We start from the raw sequence: 20,702 nt of genomic DNA, 5'->3' as shown, positions 1-20,702 counted from the left end.
GCGAAACGGTGTTGCCAAGAAGAACTTCGGATTAGCAGCGGCAATAGAGGTGGAATCGAAGATAGTAGACCCGCGTGGAGGATGGGGAAACGGGTTGGGGAAGGGGAAGCTGATGGGGTTGGGTCGGGTCCTCTTTGTGGGCCTAGACCCCTGTCCCAAAAGAAAAATATAGAAAAAGAACAAACAGATCCTTCGAATCTGGATCTCCTGCATCTCATTCTCACTCCTCCTGCGATGCGCCTCGCTGCACTGCTCCAGTGCTCCTCTGTCCTGTCGGAGTGATTAAGATCATGTAATTCAAACTCTCTTCTGTCTCAAGTACTTCAATCCAATGATTCCGTTGCTGCCTCACTCCACACCACAATGAACAGTTACCAATTCGGATCCCAAGCCCCAAAGTCCTTTCATCCTTTCACAAGGATCGACTTCGACTTAGAATCCGGAACCGCCACCTCACCAAAACGACCTCGTAAACCCAGGAACTCCACGTCGTTTCGCCCTCTCAGAATGATCAAATCATTTTATAACCGTTTCAACCACTTCTTCAAGCTCCACCCTCTCATGCTTATTTTTATTGCTTTCTCCTTTGGTGTAATGGTCCTCGTCTTCCTCTCCTTCTACGGAACCCAGCACAAGGCGCAGAATGGGGGCTATTATGTTAAATTCGACTCTGCTTCGGAAGATTACCCTTTCCCGAACCTGAAGAACCTTGTCATGGTTGCTGGGCACTCTGTTTATACCAGTAGTAACTGTGGGAAGATTGAGAAGGAAGATTCTTGGTTCTTAGAGTCGTATCAGAAGAATCCTGGTCAAGCTGCGACTTTTGTCAAGCATATTCAAGAAGGGATTGAGATTGCGGCCAGAGATGAGAATGCTCTGCTTTTGTTCAGTGGGGGAGAGACACGGAAAGACGCGGGACCTCGCAGCGAGGCGCAGAGTTACTGGGCCGTAGCAGATTACAAGGGATGGTTTGGTGAGTTTTTGTTTTTTCTGGTAACTGTTTTTGTCATCATAGGAGTTGAAATTGGTTGTGTGCTCAATTTAGATATTATATCTGTATAAGGATAGTTGGATATCTTAGGCTTCATTTGGAGATTGTCTTGTGATAGAAATAAATTGGCATTGTGGATACAAATCTATATATGTGCATGACATTAGTCTACTATAAGTTATCTTTTGAATAGGTTGTTGTCGTATAAATAAGAAGCTTGACCTATATTCAAGGTTAGCCAGTTCATCAAAATCTACCTAACTAGTGAGATGAGCTTTAAGATTAGGCTCATTTGTTCTCAATTCTATTGAGCCTAACCTGAGCCGTGTTAAGTGGGGACGTATTTTCTCCGTTTCTATAATTTTATTGTCAATGTGTCTTTGTAGTTTGTAAGTTTTGATAGTTACCAAACAGGTAAGCGGGAGAGAGAATAAGAGATGTCTTGTGATTATCGAACTGTAAGATGTATAGCCTTTAATGTTCAAATGACATTTCTGATTTGGAAAGATATTACATACCCATGCACATGGCCAAAGGAACTAGGCATGAGATTGAGTGGTTATGCTATTTTTTTTTCCCTCTTATGCTTCACAAAGAAGCTTTAAATATCTATCAAATGTGGAGTTTACTATACCGAAAACGTGGTAGATTAGCTAGCGAATTGAGCTGTTATATAGTTGCACTACTGCAACTCATCTGAGAATTGCCGATCAGATATTGAATTGTGGTTTTCCTTGTCTTATGCAAATTTCTAATTTTGTAATTGGGATATCATTTATATTCTTTTAGCAGATTTTCAAGTTTCATATTTCACAATATAAAACAATTTTGGTATAATACAAATCACCAATGCATGCATAAATAGGATTAGTGCATATATGAAGCATGCAAACTCTATAAGTTGTTGAGTTGAGAGGAATTAATCTCAATTTCTAACTTCGATTTTAATCCATTATCTTAAATCAGTTGTTTCTGTTTGAGTCCAATATTGGTTATTTTCAACTAATCTAAATTGGAGCATGTTCCTTTAAAATAGCGAAAGTAAGGAAGAGATACATGGACCTTAGTTTCGTAAGTTAACAATGATTAGATTCACTGTACCATTACAGAGGCCTGTAATAATAGTAATCTTGTCATCTTTATTGAGCTGCTTTCATATTTAATGATTCTAATAAATTGCTTATAATTGTTTTGTTTTCTGAATTATGATTTTTAAACTTGATGTGTTCTATGAATTCTGCTCTGTTTGCTGCTCAATTGTTTCCTATAACTTCGTAACCTTAGTTTGATGGATTTCCTTTGCATCATTTATGTGTTCCCTCAGGGAATTAGGCTGTTGCTGTTAATGATGGTGGCATGAAGGTTTCTCCCTTTTGTGTATTTGCTGATACTCACCTATGAAAATCCTTTTATCAGAATTTTTATCTTATTCTTTTTGGTTGTGTGTGAAGGTAAAGAAGAAAGTGTGAAATCAAGAGCACTTACAGAGGAACATGCACGGGACAGCTTTGAAAATCTTCTATTCAGTGTGTGTCGGTTCCGAGAGCTTACAGGCACCTATCCCCAAAATATAACTGTAAGTAAGCATTACCCATGTGCATTATGAAGCATTCTGTTCCATTTTGTTTAAATAAATGGAATGTTAGTATTGTATGTGGAATGATGAACGTAAATGAAAAGGATTCTTTAAAAGTCTAGCCATTTGTGTGGACATTTGAATGACACTTTGTGATATTTTGTTGGCTGCTGAGAAGAGTCAGAATTTATTAGTGAAATATTGTAATCTGTATGTGTATATGTTGCATGCAATGTGAAATCCATCAACTTAGCATTCTTTATAAGTTCTAAGTTGAGTATTGGATTCACCTTCGATGGTCCTGCCTTATAACCGAAATTGGTGCTTGTACAAAATATTACCGATTCAAAAATTGCTGAAAAGCAAGTTGGAGTTATTAATTTCAAATATAGAAAGAAGAGTTCTGTATCATACATTTTTTGCTTTTCGTAATATGGTGTAAAGTTAATTTTGTTCTAGCTACTTGACAATTTTCCCTACATGGTATCCATGTGTTGCATCATATGTTATGCAGTTGTGATTTCTGTGCCAAAAAATAATGAGCTTTCATTGTTCATTTAATTGTGTTCCTTATTCATCACGCTGTTGGTTGCCTATGAGGTGTGCATTGTTATCAAAGAGGAGTGTAGAGCACTGCATGTCAGCATTCAATACAACTATCTTTCTAAGTTTCATACTTCATATAAATACATAAACAAATAAACAAAGTCTGAACAGAGATTCATCACTAACATGTGAAATTTTGGATATTACTTCATGCTTTTCCTTCCATTGTGATCTGCATTATGAGTTTCAATCTGATTTAGTGATTTGGGAATCAGGTTGTAGGTTATGATTTCAAGGAAGAGAGATTCGCACATATACATCGATCTGCAATCGGCTTTCCGGACTCGAGGTTCTTCTATGCTGGCACCCCTGCTACATCAAATTCAATGGCAACTGCTCTAAAAGGAGAGGAGCTGGTGAGGACTCAATTCCTCAGAGATCCATATGGATGTAAGGGTTCACTTTATCATAAGAAACTAAAGCGCGATCCTTTTCACCGGTCCATTCCTTATCCCAATGGGTGCCCTGAAATTGAAGCTTTGTTCAGATATTGTGGACCAGCACCTTTTCCTGGTGCACTCCCATGGGCATAGTTACCATGACTTTGATCAGATAATATAAGGTGTAAACTAACAAATTTGAGATAATATAAGGTACATATGAGAATCACTAAAAGATGCATGAATCCGCGGATAAATGATACCATTGTTAAATTTTGTTCAGGGGAGATGATATTGTTGTGTACCAAAGTGAATTGTTTGATAAACGATGCCAATGTTAAATTTTGTTCAGTTGAGATATGATGAGGTGAAGACGAAGTTAATTTTGCTTAAACAATACCATTGTTATATTTGGAAGTTGTGTAGTTGAAAATGTTTTTAAGTAAGGCTGTCATGGTTTTGCTTAGAGTGGTTTGTTATTATTTTGGTGTTCTTAAACATAAGGCTGAATTAAAAATATATTTTATAATTAGGTTTGATAAATTCATGGTATCTGCAAAGCATGATTGCAAAGGGACTTAATTGTACATCAGTGTTATATATTTGAAATAATTGAATCATAACGGTATAAAGAATTTTTTCAAGGACATCCATATAACATGAATTACATGTATTCCAAATCAGAGTGCAGAAGAAAGGCTAGACTAGCAATTTGAGCTACTATTAAGAATACAAACAGCATGAAAACCGTGCAACCTGCATCATCCCTAAGCTTTGAATGAGTTAAAAACAAAACGTATTGTGAACTTGCTAATTATGCAGATTACAAATAATATATAGCACGTTTTGGAAGTTGATTAATGCGGTGAGCGTGGATCGAACACGCGACTTTCAAATCTTCAGTCTGACGCTCTCCCAACTGAGCTATCCCCGCTTATAGAATTTATTTAACATATTAAACAAATAAAATAAAGTAGGTGCCCCCAGAATCATCTATCAAACATTCAAATGAGTATCCTGACTTTGGGTTTTTAATGTGTATGTACTTTCACAGCGTGCCATTCAATAGACGATATGTATGTACAGTGATTCAGATAATTTTATTTCATCGTCCTTGTATTGATCCTTCTCGGAGGTAAACGAAACAAAACAAAAAATATCATACAGATGTTCAACTTGAGTTGAATTATGAGGCTTTGACACAGCACAGTAGCACACACCTTTTGATCACCACCACCATGTCCCACCACGCCACCCTACATTTCTACAACCTCAGACAGACATATACATCATTCATCATCCTTGTCTTGAATCTTGATCCTTCTCGTAGATAAACAAAATAAAACAAAACAAAAAATATAAAGATTTTCAACTTGGATTGAATTATGAATCTTTGACGCAGCACACACCTTTTGATCACCATATCAATAATCAACATCTTCTTCAATGATCTCTTTTGCAACAATAACAACAATAATGTCTTCCCTTCTCATATATCTCTTCCTTCTGAGAATAACCTTAGTTTCTTCGTCAACAGAATTTGTCTACAACACCAACTTCAACTCCACCAACATAAATCTCTATGCAAACGCCACTATTGATGATCACTCTCACTCTTCAATTCTCACCCTTACCAACCATGCCTCTTTCTCTATTGGCCGTGCTTTCTACCCTTCCAAGATCCCAACAAAATCTTCCTTTTCTTCCAACCCTTTACCGTTCTCAACCTCCTTTATCTTCTCCATTGCACCATTCAAGCACCTTCTCCCTGGCCATGGTTTTGTGTTCTTGTTCTCACCTTTTGAAGGAGCAAACGGGGTTAGCTCAGCTCAGCACCTTGGCCTCTTCAACTTGACCAACAATGGTAACCCCAAAAACCATGTTTTTGGGATTGAGTTTGATGTGTTCAAGAACCAAGAATTCAATGACATCAATGATAACCATGTGGGTTTGGATGTGAATTCTCTTACTTCTTTGGCCTCACACGATGCTGGATTTTGGGTCAGTGGAAAACATGATGAAAAGTTTAAGGAATTGAAGCTTAACAATGGTGAGAACTATCAAGTGTGGATTGAGTATTCAGATTCTAGAGTTAATGTAGCAATGGCTATTGCAGGGAAAAGAAGGCCTAATAGGCCTTTGATTAGTGAACTTGTGAATCTTTCTGATGTCTTTTTGGATGAAATGTTTGTGGGATTTTGTGGAGCAACAGGGCAACTTGTTGAGAGTCACAAGATTTTGGCATGGAGCTTTAGCAACTCAAATTTTTCGATCGGCGATGCTTTGGTGACTACGAATTTGCCTTCATTTGTGCTTCCAAAAGACCCAGTTTTGAAGTCAAGAGGTTTTGTTTCAGGTATCAGTTTTGGGATTTTTATCTTTGTTATTGGTAGTGCAGCTATGGTGTTTGTTGTTTTGCTCAAAAGAAAAAGAAGCAAAAGAATGGAGGAAGAGGGAGATATTGAAGACTGGGAATTAGAGTATTGGCCACACCGTATTAGTTATGAAGACATTTATGCTGCAACTAAAGCATTTTCAGAACAGAATATAATTGGGTTTGGAGGGAATGGAAAAGTTTATAAAGGGATTCTACAAGGAGTAGAAGTAGCAGTGAAAAGAATCCCTTATGACAGTGAATATGGTATGAGGGAGTTTTTATCTGAGATTTCAAGCTTAGGAAGATTGAAGCATAGGAATGTGGTTCCATTGAGGGGTTGGTGTAAGAAAGAGAGAGGAAGCTTGATCCTAATTTATGATTATATGGATAATGGAAGTTTGGACAAGATAATATTTGATTCTGATGAGAACTCAATTTTCCATTGGAAAAACAGAATGAAGGTGCTGAAGGATGTGGCTATGGGGATATTGTATTTGCATGAGAGTTGGGAAGTTAAGGTGTTGCATAGGGACATAAAAGCAAGCAATGTGTTACTTGACAAGGATATGAATGCAAGGTTGGGGGATTTTGGACTCGCCCGGATGCATCATCATGAGCAGATACCTAACACCTCTCGAGTGATCGGAACGGTTGGCTACATGGCACCGGAACTGCTAAGAACCGGGAGAGCCTCGACGCAAACTGATGTGTTCAGCTTCGGCGTGTTGGTTCTAGAGGTTGTGTGTGGGAGAAGGCCTATAGAAGAGAATAAGCCAGCATTGGTTGGTTGGGTGTGGAGGCTAATGGAGAGAGGAGAGTTGTGTTGTGCTCTTGATGAAAGATTGAAAATGAGGGGTGATGAAGATTATAGCATTGATGAAGTTGAGAGAGTTCTTCATCTTGGTTTGTTGTGCACACATTATGATCCTCAAGTTAGGCCAAGTATGAGGCAAGTTGTGAAGGTTTTGGAGGGTGAGAGTTTGGAAATAAGCTTAGTTGATAAAATAAATTCCGCTGCTGATGGATATAGTGGGGTTCACCCCACCATTGAAGATATATCTCAATGTTCTTTCACAACTCAATGTGAGGGCAGATGAGTTTTCTTGAGGATCATTTCACTAATTGTAAGTGTATATTACTTTGATCTTTTTTGAAATTCGGTGATATCATAAGACATATTTTGATTTATTATGTTTACTTTACATCAGTCTAACAAGAGAGATAAATGTAAAGTTTATAAGAGAGGTTAAATCAGTAAAATATGTTTATTGTTTTTAACCTTTATGATTTTTTTAAAAATATTTCTAACACTTAATTTGATTCAATTTTATTCATAACATTTTTTATTTGTATTAAAATTATCACCGAATATTATACGCGTATAATTTTGCGAATGAAGAAAGTATTGTTATAAAATACTTTACCCAAAATTAGTGTATAATAAGTGTATTAACCCGTGCCATGTACGTGATAAGATTGAAATTATAATTTTAAATTATTTTATTAAAATTAATTTAAATTATAATAATTTGATTAATAAAAATATATTATGTTATGTATTATGTGTTTTTTCTTAATCTATTGTTAAATATATTAACTCTAAAATAGTTATTAATTGGTTTTAGTAATCTATTTTCTTCAATAAATCAAACATATATACTCAATATGACCATAAATAATTTAATAATACTTAGACTCATCAACAAATTTTTATATGTTGTTTTACTGTCAAGTAAGAATATATCAAAATTAGCTCAAAATAAATAATAAATTATTAGAGAATTCTAATGCACAAAATTTTTTAATAAACAATAAATAATTTAAATCTATTAAAAAACAACTCAACACTTTTATTTGATGCTTGCAAAACATATACCTGAAATAATATTATATCAATGTTAGTATACAGTTTTACAATTATCAACCGTATTTACTATACATGACTCTTTCTTAAAAGTTATTCTACACACGTGTGCAGTCGGAAGATAAATTATTGGACTTTATTTTATTTTTCTAAATTATTATAATTCTGCATTATTCATTAAATGCTAATTGTAATATTGTAATATAATTATAATAAAGATATTCTTCTAAAATAAATTTAGAAGAGAGAATAGTGCTTTCATTTTGGAGGAAAAATAAATTCATGAGGAATTGACACCTCATTTTTATAAGTTGATAATGTATTAAATATTGATTTTATATAATTATAATAAAAATATTTCTCTAAATTAGTATAATCATGCATTATTCGTTAAATGTTAATTGTAATATAATTATAATAAATATATTTTTTTAAAATGAATTCATGAGGAATTAACACCTCACTTTTATTAGTTGGAGAAAAAATCCAGTTTTAGTATATTTTGCCATTATTATACATTTTTCTCTAATCATATATCCACTGTTTTCTTTTCTTTATTTTAGCATTTTGAACCTAGGTTTAACTTCTCGTAGTTCTCACTTTTTAGTCATTCTATTAGATGTAGTTGATAACTATTGAAATTATCCGATTAATATAGGAGAAAATTATATTATTATATGATAGAATTAATATGAGTATATTTTATTATTAAATAAACAAAGTTAATATAAAATAAAATTATACATAAAAAAGCAAAGAAAATAAAATTAAAATAGCAAAAGTGATAAAAAGATTATTTTTATAATTTTATTTTGTCATTTTTATGTATAAAAGATTAAAAAATAGTAAATTTTTAATTAAATTAATTTATAGTTGTTGTATTCAATTTAAATAAGTAATAAATTATCTTATTTTAATTTATTTTTTAAATTTATATATCATAAAAATTAAATCAAATAATTAATATACATAATTTTAAATTGTGTGATACTTAAATATCTATTCAAATCAATTAGTTGATATAATTAATTCATCATAATGAATTGTCTTTAATGAGTTAAACAAAATAAAGCAGAAGCATGCTACGTTGATTCTATCATTAAAGGTAAAAATTCGATTTTTATACAATGGAATAGATAGAATAGATAATATAATAGACAGTGAGGAAGAGAAAGATAAACATTTTAGATCCTAAGTTGTTTCATTTGGATGTTGCAATGTGGATATCACATTATTTTACTTATTCTCTTTTGTAATTTTATTTCAGTATCAATAGAATTTCACTACCTTTGAAAAACACTCTAAATAATAAAAAGCTAAATTAACTTTAATATTAAATTCATTAATATGATTTTAATTTTATATAATAGTTAGATAATAGATTAGTAAAAGAAAATGGAAGAATGACTTTAATTAGTATTTAATAAAATATTTATTTAGAATCATTAAAAAATATAAAATTATGATATTATTAAAAATAATACATTTTTATGTTAAAAATTATATTTAAATAAAATATTTATAAAATATAAAATTTAGAGTAACATAGCTTCATGAACATTAATCATTAATCAATTATGAACTAACATAAAATTATAATATAATTTATTTATGAAAAAATAATCAATAATTAATATTAATAAATATAAAAAATCATCCAAACACTTTGATTAAAAGTATTAGTGGTTAATTATTATTCATTATTAATAATATTTTTTCATAACAAAAAATGAAAATATAATTATTTAGATTTAGATTTTAGAAAAATAAACGTATAAGTAACAAATGATCTATTTTATCATGTATATCACATCCGCTTTAATAATAATAAATAAAAATACATCAACTTAATATCTAAGAGAAAATGATGAGATAAAATCATAACACAATTCTAAAATAAAAGCTTAAATTAAACCATAATATCATTGCACAACACAAATTGAAAGTAATATCACACTATAATATACCACACAAATAGGTAAATGACTTAAGCTTAATTGCGGATTTTTTTTTATTTATACATACATGATAAAACCATGGTCTATAAATGCTTAATGGATAACATATCATATATTGCTCTGAATGATGAGCACGGGAGTTGAAGAGTGTGTGTTGATTTGTGTCCATGATAGTTGCCTTCTTGTGACGACGCCTCATAGGAAGAAAAAGAATTGTTGTAAAAGCTACCCAATGAAAGAGTAATTGGTAAATGAACGATATTTTTCTTCTAGCATATATGGTCTTTTATAATGGTAAAATAAAAATGGAAGGAATAAAATTTTGTATTTTTATATTAGAAATAGAATTTGATATTTATCCTAATAAAATTAAATAACTAATTAGTTATATTTAAATAAATAAAATAAATTAAATAAAAAATATTTTTAAAAATTAATCAAATCAATTAGTTAATACAAATAATTAGTATAATTAATTTTATTTGATTTATTGAATTCAAAAAATAAATTAGAAAATAATTGATTAAATTAATTAGTTGATATAATTAATTTATTATAATTGATTGGATTTAATGAATTAAAAAAAATAGGAAAACATAGGAGAGAATGATTTTTTTAACTAAATTAATATATATTTATTGTATTTATTGTATTTAATCAGTATAAGTAACAAATCATCTATGTTATTATTACCTTATAAATTAAAGAATTAAAATAATTGATATAATAAATTACAATTATTTGATTGATATAAATTATAATAAATTGTGTGATATTTAAATACCTAATCAAATCAATTAGTTGATATAATTAATTTACTATAATAAATTGTATTCAATGAGTTATAAAAAATAAATTAAGAAACACGCTAAGAAGTATGCCACGCTAAGTGCAAAATTTTCAATTTTTATATAATAAAAATATACATTCTTATATATGTTATAGTTGATAATGCATTAAATATTAATTTTATATAATAATTATAATAAATATATTTTTTCCTAAATTAGTATAATCATGTATTATTCATTAAATGTTAATTGTAATATAAATATAATAAAGATATTTTTCTAAAATAAATTTAGAAAAGAGAATAGTGCTTTTATTTTAGAAAAAAAAAATGAATTTATGAAAAATTGACACCTCACTTCAATTAATTAGAAAAAAATACAATTTTAGTATATTAAGTAGAAGTATATTATTATTATTATTATTATTATTATTATTATTATTATTATTATTATTATTATTATTATTACTAAAATAATTAAAAATATTTTCGATTGATAATTGATAAGTAGTTTAATAATGTATTAAATATGGATTTTATATAATTATAATGAAGATATTTTTCTAAATTAGTATAATTATGCATTATTCATTAAATGCATTCATTTTGGAGGGAAAATAAATTAATGAAGAATTCACACCTCACTCTCATTAGTTGAGAAAAAACCCAATTTTAATATATTAAGTAGATTATTATATAAATAGAAATACTTGCTAAGTATACATAAAAGAGGAGATATATAATTATATATAATATAATTGCTATATATATAACAAATATAAATTGTTATAATTATAGAGACTTACTATAATTATATTAAATTTAATTATGAATGTAAATAAATAAAAGTGATAATAATTAATTTATTTTTATTTTTTACATTTAATATTTACCGTAAATATAAAAAATATTGAGAAAAAAGTAGATACTGACTTTATTTTATTTTATTTTACGTTATGGATTTCTTTACTAAAATTAATAGAGGAAAAAAAATATTTATGATAATATATCAATCTCAATCACAATAAATAAGATGAATCGATTAAGCAACTAACAAATTTTATGGGTAAATATTATTTTCTATTTATGAAAAGAATGAGATAATAACCTGCATGCGTATATTAATATAGGAAGAATATATACTCACAGCTTTAAAATCTTCAAGAATCCTTCAAACCAAAAAATCCATCCTTTCATCCTCACGAGCATTGGACCACAGACAAGGTGATTGGTATGGCTTTGTCCTTAGAAAAGGAGCTCCGAAATATTTTTGAGTTGCAACGACTATCTATCCCCTCAACCATTAGTGGCTCTTGGATTCCCCCCTCAGTGGGTACCTTTAAGATTAATTGTGATGCTAGCTATCCTGGCAGTGGTGCTCGAGTTGGTTTTGCTTGTGTTAGCAGAGATTGGAAGGGAAGGTGGCAACGAGGCTGTCTGGGAACAATTGAGAGTCGTAGCATTTTGCAAGGAGAGTTGTTTGCTATTTGGAGAGGCTTTCTTTTAGCATGGGACTCGGGACAAAGAGACATTATATGTGAGACAGACTGTGTGGAGGCTTTTACTATTGTCAATAATTTACAAGATTGCTCTGGGTTTACTGATCCTTTGGTGTTAAAAATCCGAGATATCATGTCTTGGAAATGGCGTGCTGATCTTCGGTTGATATTGAGAGATGCAAATACAGTAGTAGACATCATGGCAAAGACTGCAATGAGGACTATTTCTCCCCAAGTGGAGCTTCCATTCCCTTGGAAGGAGTTTGAGAGTAGTATTCAGCGGGACTGCCTTTCTTAAGCAGTTTCTTGTTTTTTTTCTTTCTTAGTTTTTGTTTATTTTTCTTTTAAGTCACCAAAAAAAAAACCAAAAAATCCATCCTTTATTTTCATTAAATATTTATATTAATTCAATTAGACGAGTGTTTTAATAAAAAAAAATTATTATTATTATTATTATTATTGAATAATAACGATAATTATCGTTATTAATATTAAATTGGTTATTAATATATATATATATATATATATATATATATATATATTGAATTATCATTAATATTAAATTAGTTATTTATATATATTTATTGTTGCTTCTACAATCATACAATAATATTTCTTTTCATTTGTTAACTAATTATTAAACTTGGTTATTTATATTAAATATATTTAATGATTACTAAAAATTAATCATATAATTATCATTATTAATAACCAATTATTAATAACCAACTTATATTTTTCTAAAATATAATTTTCTATCTTTTTTATTATTATTATTATTATTATTATTATTATTATTATTATTATTATTATTATTATTATTATATAGGTCACCATTAAGATAATAATTTGTCACTAATAAAATTTTAGGATAATAAATAAAAAATAGAATTATATCAATATAATTAAAATCAATATAATTAAAATAGTTAAAAATATTTCTGATTGATAATTAGGTTACTAATGCATTAGTTATTGATTTTATATAATTATAATAGAGATATTTTTTAAATTAGTATAATTATAAATTATTCATTAAATGCTAAGTATAATATTGTTATATAATTATAATTAAGATAATTTTCTAAAATAAATTTAAAAGAGATTAGTATAATTATAATAAAGAGATTATCTTAAATTAGTATAATTATGTATCATTCATTAAATATTAATTATAATATAATTATATCAATTAAAGATAATTTTTAAAAATAAATTTAAAAGAGAGAAATAGTGCGATCATTTTGGAGGAAAAATGGATTCACGAGAAAATGACACATCACCATCATAAGTTAGGGGAAAACTCAGTTTTAGTAGATTAAGTAGATAGATTGATATAAATTATAATAAATTATATAACATTTAAAAAGAAAATAAAATGAATAAAAAGAAAATAAAAATAAATAAAATAGATAGAAGACTACAATAAAATAAATTGAATGTGAGAGTTTTTTTTTTTACATTTCATATCACATCCGTTTCAATAATAATAAATAAATAAAAATACGTCAACTTGATATCTAAGAAAAAATGATGAGATAAAATCATAATACAGTTCTAAAGTAAAAGCTTAAATTAGAACATAATATCATTACACAACACATATTGAAAGTAATTTCACACTACAATATACCACAAACAGGTAAATAACTTAAATTTAAATACGAAATATTTTTTATTTATGCATACATGATAACACCATGGTCTATAAATACTTCATAGATAACATATCTTATATAGCTCCGAATGATGAGCACGAAAGTTAGAGAGTGTGGTAGTTTGTGTCCACGATAGTTGCCTTCTTGCAACGACGCCTCATAGGAAGAAAAAGAATTGTTGTAAAAGCTATCAAATGAAAGAGTAATTGGTAAACGAATGATATTTTCTTCTAGCATACATGGTCTTTTATAGTCTAAAATAAAAATGGAAGGAATTAAATTTTATATTTTTATATTAGGAATAGAATTTGATATTTATCCTAATAAAATTATTATTATTATCAATATAAATGGGTTAACAACTTGCTACTAATAAAATCATTGGATAATGAATAAGAATTAGAAGGATATCAATATAATTAAAATGAATATAATTAAAATGTTTAAAAATATTTTTGATTGATAATTAGTTTAATAATGTATTAAATATTGATTTTATATAATTATAATAAAAATATTTTTTTAAATTAGTATAATTATGTATTATTTATTAAAATAATTAAAAATATTTCTGATTAATAATTGATAGTAGTTTAATAATGCATTAAATATTAATTTTATATAATTATAATAAAGATATTTTTTAAAATTAGTATAATTATGCATTATTCATTAAATGCATTTATTTTGGAGGAAAAATGGGTTCACGAGAAGATGACACCTCACTTTCATTAGTTAAGGAAAAACTCAATTTTAGTATATTAAGTAGATTTTGTGAATGAAGAAAGCATTGTTAATTGTCGGGAAAAGTAATGTGATTAACACATCGACAAACAATAACCGGTTCATAACATGATTTATCTTTCGGGGTATAAGTTAGTACTTCTTTCAGTCCTTTGATATGCATTTGTTGAAATGTTTGAGGATAATTGAATTCTTTATATGTTTGACATTATTCTTGTATTTATATTTGATATATATAATTGCAATTTCAGTTGAGAGATAAAATATATATTTTAAATTTATTAAAAATTTAAAAAATATATATAAATTTTATTTTATTTTAATTTTATCATAAAAAAATTTTATTAATAACTAAATTTTTAAAAAATTTAAGTCTAGTTAAACAATAATGTTTGACAACTAAAAACCAATGATAAAATTTTGTGTCTAATTTATTTGTATTAAAAGTTATTTTTGTGAGATTATTGTTGAATTAATTTTAAATTTCTTGAAAAAATAGCTACCAAAAATATATGATACAAACTGAAAATTTGTGAGATAAAATTGAGTCTTCAAAATTATGATATGTTTTTATAAATTTGCAATTATTTTTAAAGTAAATAGACAAAAAGTACATATAAAAGAGTTTAGAGTGGACAAAAAGACACAAAAAAATTTGTAAATATTAAAGTACACATGAAAGATTATTTTTTAGGCTATATTTGTTTGTAAACACCGGACAATGAAACAAAGACATAAAGACACAAAATTATATTTGGCAAATGAGACATGAACATAGATATTGTGTCATAAGACACTAAATTAGTATATTTTATGTTATTCTTAACAGGAAAGACATAAAAATACTAATAAGAGATACAATTTATTTTTTCATTTTTCCTTTTTATTATTTCTAACAATTTTTCATAATTATATTTTTCTTCTTAATTTTTTTGTATGAAAAAAAAAGAGATATTAAACTTTTATAATTTATTCTTTTTTATATTTAGTTTATCATCAAATAAAATACAAAAATATTAATTTTTGTACTTTTATCTTTTATATTTTATTTTTAGATTCTTATCTTATTATGTTCTCAGAACCAAATACAATTTTATAGACAAAAATGTTATACCGTTAATAAATTTGTAAGACTTATGGTATATTTTTGTCCATTAAAAATAATTTTTAGAATAAACTTTGATATTTATTAATTTAAATGTGTACTTTGTCTACTCTAAATTTTTTTATTTATATTTTTGTCTATTTATTTTTTTTAAAGTAACCCCGAAATTTTTTACTAAATTTATGAGAATATGTGAGCATGATATATTTTAAGGGTTTTTCCCATATTAAATAATCAATTTTTATTTTTTTTTTATTGAAAGGTACAATGCATCATGGTATTATCCTATAAATTTTTGTGGTGTTAAATTTATTGCAACTTTTATAAATTTATGGCAACTTTTATACATTTTTGGTTAAAAAAAGTCGGAACAATTGTGAAAAAAAAAAGTTTCTATATTCCACAAAAGTATAAGTTCAATTGTGTAATAAAAATAATTTTTGTAAGTGATTTTCAATGAATATTCAATTATTTTTAAGTTGAACGTTTGTAGGAAGAAAGAAAAAACAAAATTTGTTTATGAACTTTTGCATTATAAATGATGGATTTAATTATGATGCATTGTCAATGTAAAATCATTTTAAATATATATCTAATCGCATAACGTTATATTAGAAAAAAAATTATTTTTTATATTGACCGAATGAATGGTCATCTAAAAAAACAATTGTGATTATACGAGTGTATAAAATATTTTATACTATCAGTGCATCAAAATTAAATTCTATAAATAATCTCTACTCTTTTTTCTAAAATTTCAACTTACAAACATTTCATAAGAGATTTAATCTCCATAAAGAATCAGTTGCTTGAATAAGTTGTACAGTTAGGTTATTATTTTTCACTATAAAAAAATATTGAATATTGTCGAATTTAGCGTCAGAAATTAGCGACAGATTTACCAGTGAATTTACTGACGAATTTGACAATAAATTTATCGGGTAAAAAAATTACTAACGGATTTAATTTTCTTATGGTAAATTCGCCGGTAATAATTGGAGGAAAAAATTGGCGCGATCATTACCATCGGATTTAGGGTAAAAAAAAATTCGATGGTAAGGTAATTAAATGAAACGCGCCGTTTTGGTCACAGACTGTACGTTACTGGTAAATTTTTCTACGGTAAATCTGCCGGTAAAATTGGCCCTTCGTATACATACATGTGATTCACCTAACCCTAGCCGTCACTCCCTCTCATTTTCAGTTCTTCCTAGTTTCATCTGATGAAACCTAAGGCAATAATTCTCTCCAGTAGTCCACCTCTTCTCTTACTGCCACCCGCCATCCGCCACCCTTCTCTCCCTTTGGCGTTCCATTCCCCTCGCCGTCTTCGTCGCGTCAGCGTTGTTGCCTTTGTCGCATCATGGTCGCCGTCTTCGTCATGTCAATGTTGTCGTCTTTGTCGCTCTTTATCTCCGTCCAGAAGGAGATTAGTCTTCGCCGTTGCAAATTTCAGGTGTGTATACGTATTGCTTTATTCCAACTTTCAAGTCCAAGATATTATGAATGTCTTGAACCCATTTGTCCGTTATAAATTATTCCTTCTTCTATACAGTATTGAAAATGTGTAGTATTGCTTGCTGTTCCTAATTGTTCAAATAGAAGATAGTTAATTACATAAGTTTGTTTTCCTTATTGCAGATGTTATGATGCTTTTCTTGTTGGGAATCAGTCATCTCTTTTCTCGTTGCAGTGAGTGGTATCATGGTGGTATCAGTCTAAAGGAATGTAATTATGTTCAAGATTTGTTTACTTCCAACAAGATGAAAGTAGTAAGATAAAAAATTTTATCCTAATTTTTAGTTTTGTTCTAATTTTCAGTTTGTTCTAATTTCCAGTTTGTTCTGATTTTCATCTTCTTATTTGTCGCAGAGAATCATGGTCCTTACTAGCGCTCTGTATCGAAAACTAGTTGATTTTTTCTTCTTTGATTATGTATTATAAATTTATAATGGAATTTGTATAGAAAAAAATCACGAGATTATGTTTTTAGATTATCATTAATATGTTTGGTATTTGGCTATGTTCGGTTGTTTTAAGAATGTTTGGTATTTGGCTATGTTTGGTTGTTTTTCATGGCTGCCATGTTGAACCTAGTCATATAATCTTTGAGGCTCTTATGTTGGCCTTGTTTGATGGTGCTAAGATAGCATGAGTTGTGCACATAAATCTTAGATGCTACAAAGTTGTTAACGAATAGGTCTGTGAACTCGTCAAAATTTCATATAGAACCTACAAGTAAACCAGAAAATCAGATCAAGGCAGCACCATCTAAAAAATAGAAAATGTACAACAAAGTACGGGATTGGATGCACCATTCATAAACATCATTGAATAAAACTTTGTGACATGGATGTTGGGGTCTCCAATTCCATCGTAGGGCTTCAATGTCGTCGGTAGAGTGATGTTTTGGGGCATCTGGAATTGCATTTTTTCTTTTGAGAAGGATTCATTCTTTTGATTATCCTTGAGGTAGTCACATTCTTAATCTCGGCGGCATGATTATCCTCATTGTCGTCTTCATCAGCATTCTTAGGGTCCTCCTCTTCACTTCTGCCATTTTGCTTTTCATTCAGCTGCTCGGTCACTCTTTGGACTTTGGCTTGGAGAGCCTCGTTGGTGGCTAACAACAATGATAGAGTGGGAGGAAGGGTAGGGAAATCTCGTGACTCTGCCATTTATTTTGACCCTACAAAAAAAAACGAAGAAAGGCAAGCAAGAAAGAAATATGTAGGGTCTAATCAAATTTTTTCGGGCCCACAGTGAGCACCAAATATTCCTGTATGGTAATCAAGGCCGAGGTATGTTGTCGACGAGTTGAATATTCTTCTTTGCGAGTGTTGGAGATGAGGTACACGTCGGCCACCGAAGGGAGTGAGTTCCTGCAAAGACACTTAGACGCACAAGTCAGAAAGGTATTCTTTTTTCGTGAAGATAACAAAAGAGTAAGCTAATATCCAGCCTAGAATTTTTTTATGCTTACTTTGTTTACCTAACAACCTTATATAAAATCATACCTGACTTGATGTTGGCCCACTTTCACTATTCAAAATTCGAGGTATGAAATGAGTACAGAAATCTCGCATGAAGTGGGTAAGTGGTTTGTTTTGAAGAGGTCTTGAGGATTGATTACACACAACGATCTTACTTGAATTTTCAACACATGGCCGAGTTATAGCAAATATACCCGATTTATAAGAATGGATCAGAGTCCATTGTACACAAGAGACAATTTTGATACAATATTGTTTTCTTAGTTTAGAATTGCATAGGGTAAGGTTTCCAACATTTTCCTATCAGCTAGTTATGTTGAATAAATTTATACATTTCTTATGAAAACATCAACTAATAAATGATTAAGAGCTCACTTTGGGCACCACAACCGTATATGGGTGTCACACAAATCCCTCTTGGTAGACACCAATAATTCTGACATCCAAAGTGATTTATATTTGTCCTTAATTTGTCACATTTTATATAACTGTGATTTTGCTATGGTTCATAATAAATTCATATTTTACGATAATTTTTGGCTTGAAATGAGTGAAAATTATCAATTTAACTTTCACTTATTCATTTAAAATACATGCTTTTGTGAATGGAAATAGATCATCTCCAGTTTTTTTAACACTTGAGAGAATAAAGTGTGATCTCTCACCTTTAATTCTATAAGTGGGACTAAAAATAAATAGGAGAGAGAGAGAGAGAGAGAGAGCAATAAAGGGTGAGATTAAACACTGGACATCATTCAGTTTTTTTTCACTGGAGAGGATCCACTCCCTTTGTGAATTCCTTCCTAATTGAGCTTAATTGTTAAAAGCATGCTTTGTATACCTTAAATTGTCAAATTTAATTCACTGTTATCCCATTCGATACCTTGATATGTTTATTATGTGATTTAAGGTTTAGGAGGTAAGAATAGCTCAAAGAAGTGGAGAGAAAGCATGCAAAAGTAGAAAATTCATAAAGAAAACGAGTTTTGAAAATCTGATAGTTGTACGTACGCATGAGTCGTGTATACGTATCTCCTCTGATTCATGCATACGCATGGTTCGTGCATATGCACGACTCGCAGCACGTGACTCACTTAAAAGAACACGTAGCTTGCGATTTCTAGCCCAATTTCGGCCCAATCCAACTCATTTATGAAGAATTTGAAGCATGGATCAAGGGGGATCAACCAAGTAGTGTAGAAGTAGGGTAGAGTAGTGTAGTATTATGGTTTAGGTGATTCTAGAGAGAGAAGCTTCAACTTTTCTCTAGAATTTTAGGGATTTTAGGGTTTATTAGTTTAATTTCTTTCTAGTTTTAGGTTTTGATCATGTTTTATTTTAGTTTCTTTATATTCTCTTGTTCTACCATCTTAGTTTACTTAAGTTTTTATTGTTAGTTACTTTTGCTATTTTTAGTTTATGAATAATTGTTGAATTCTCATTTTTATTTAATGCAATTTGATGTTTCTATGCTTAACTGATGCTTACTTGAGTTGTTATTATTGTTTTTTTGTATTTGGTAGTTATAGATTTTATTATTCTTGTAATTTATTATGTTTTACTTTTATACCTTCCAAGTGTTTGATAAAATGCCTTCCTTAGTTTTAGAGTAGAATTTTGCACTCTTGGCTTGAGATTGAGGACTTAAGTGATCTTGAGTCATTAATGTCCAATATTGATTGCTGATTTAGGATTGTTAGTTGATTTTGTTTCCACTACCGCTATCCTTTCACTAAACCTAATTAGTGAGTTGGTTAGAATTTGTGGATTAAGATCAATTATGCCTACTTGACATTCCCCCGATGTTTAAGGGTTCACTAAGTACGATTAACTCTTCATAATTGCTATGTTTGTGGTCAATGATAAGGATAGTGATCCTTGACTCTTAACCCTTGCCAAAATCCTTTTAGCACTTGAGTTTCCTTTCTTTTGTCGTAATTGCTTTTTGTTTAATTTCTTGCATGCTTCTTTAGTTTCTTTCTATTTAATTTCTTGTTTATTGTAATCCAAAACCCGGATCCCTCATAGCCAATGATACGCACACCCGGTTACAATTCTGTGGGAGAAAGACCCAGAATTTAAAATTCTCGATTATTTGATTTGAATTGTGACAATTTTCTAAACTTTGATAGTGCTATTTGTCAGTTTAGGACTATGTTTA

At 29.3% G+C, this 20,702-nt stretch overlaps 2 protein-coding genes and 1 non-coding gene across 3 annotated transcripts; 2 read left to right on the top strand and 1 right to left on the bottom strand.

Annotated features, from left to right (window-relative positions):
• The first annotated feature begins 200 nt into the window (after positions 1-200).
• LOC107629854 (uncharacterized protein C57A10.07) lies at positions 201-3,776 on the top strand. Its single transcript, XM_016332790.3, has 3 exons — positions 201-973; positions 2,443-2,567; positions 3,389-3,776. The coding sequence occupies exons 1-3, from the start codon at positions 364-366 to the stop codon at positions 3,704-3,706; spliced, it is 1,053 nt and encodes a 350-aa protein (XP_016188276.1). The 5' UTR covers positions 201-363; the 3' UTR covers positions 3,707-3,776.
• Positions 3,777-4,414: 638 nt separating this feature from the next.
• On the bottom strand, positions 4,415-4,487 carry TRNAF-GAA (transfer RNA phenylalanine (anticodon GAA)). Its single transcript has one exon. It is a non-coding gene; the product is annotated as a tRNA-Phe (tRNA).
• A 180-nt stretch (positions 4,488-4,667) lies between these two features.
• Positions 4,668-7,116, top strand: LOC107629855 (putative L-type lectin-domain containing receptor kinase VII.2). The gene has a single exon (XM_016332791.3). It carries the CDS (start codon positions 5,000-5,002, stop codon positions 7,025-7,027), a length of 2,028 nt encoding a protein of 675 aa, XP_016188277.1. The 5' UTR covers positions 4,668-4,999; the 3' UTR covers positions 7,028-7,116.
• Positions 7,117-20,702: the final 13,586 nt, after the last annotated feature.

This window comes from Arachis ipaensis, chromosome B3 (assembly GCF_059453495.1).
Source record: "Arachis ipaensis isolate K30076 ecotype BB chromosome B3, ASM5945349v1, whole genome shotgun sequence".
Classification (NCBI taxonomy): Eukaryota; Viridiplantae; Streptophyta; class Magnoliopsida; order Fabales; family Fabaceae; genus Arachis; species Arachis ipaensis.
Note: the sequence above shows the minus strand (reverse complement) of the source record. Positions and strands in the feature narration are given on the sequence as shown.

Coding starts and splice junctions, on each gene's coding strand:
- LOC107629854 (XM_016332790.3), top strand. CDS start 364: ATGAACAGTTACCAATTCGGATCCCAAGCCCCAAAGTCCTTTCATCCT. Junction 974..2,442: donor AGATTACAAGGGATGGTTTG/GTGAGTTTTTGT, acceptor TTGTGTGTGAAG/GTAAAGAAGAAAGTGTGAAA. Junction 2,568..3,388: donor CCTATCCCCAAAATATAACT/GTAAGTAAGCAT, acceptor TTTGGGAATCAG/GTTGTAGGTTATGATTTCAA.
- LOC107629855 (XM_016332791.3), top strand. CDS start 5,000: ATGATCTCTTTTGCAACAATAACAACAATAATGTCTTCCCTTCTCATA.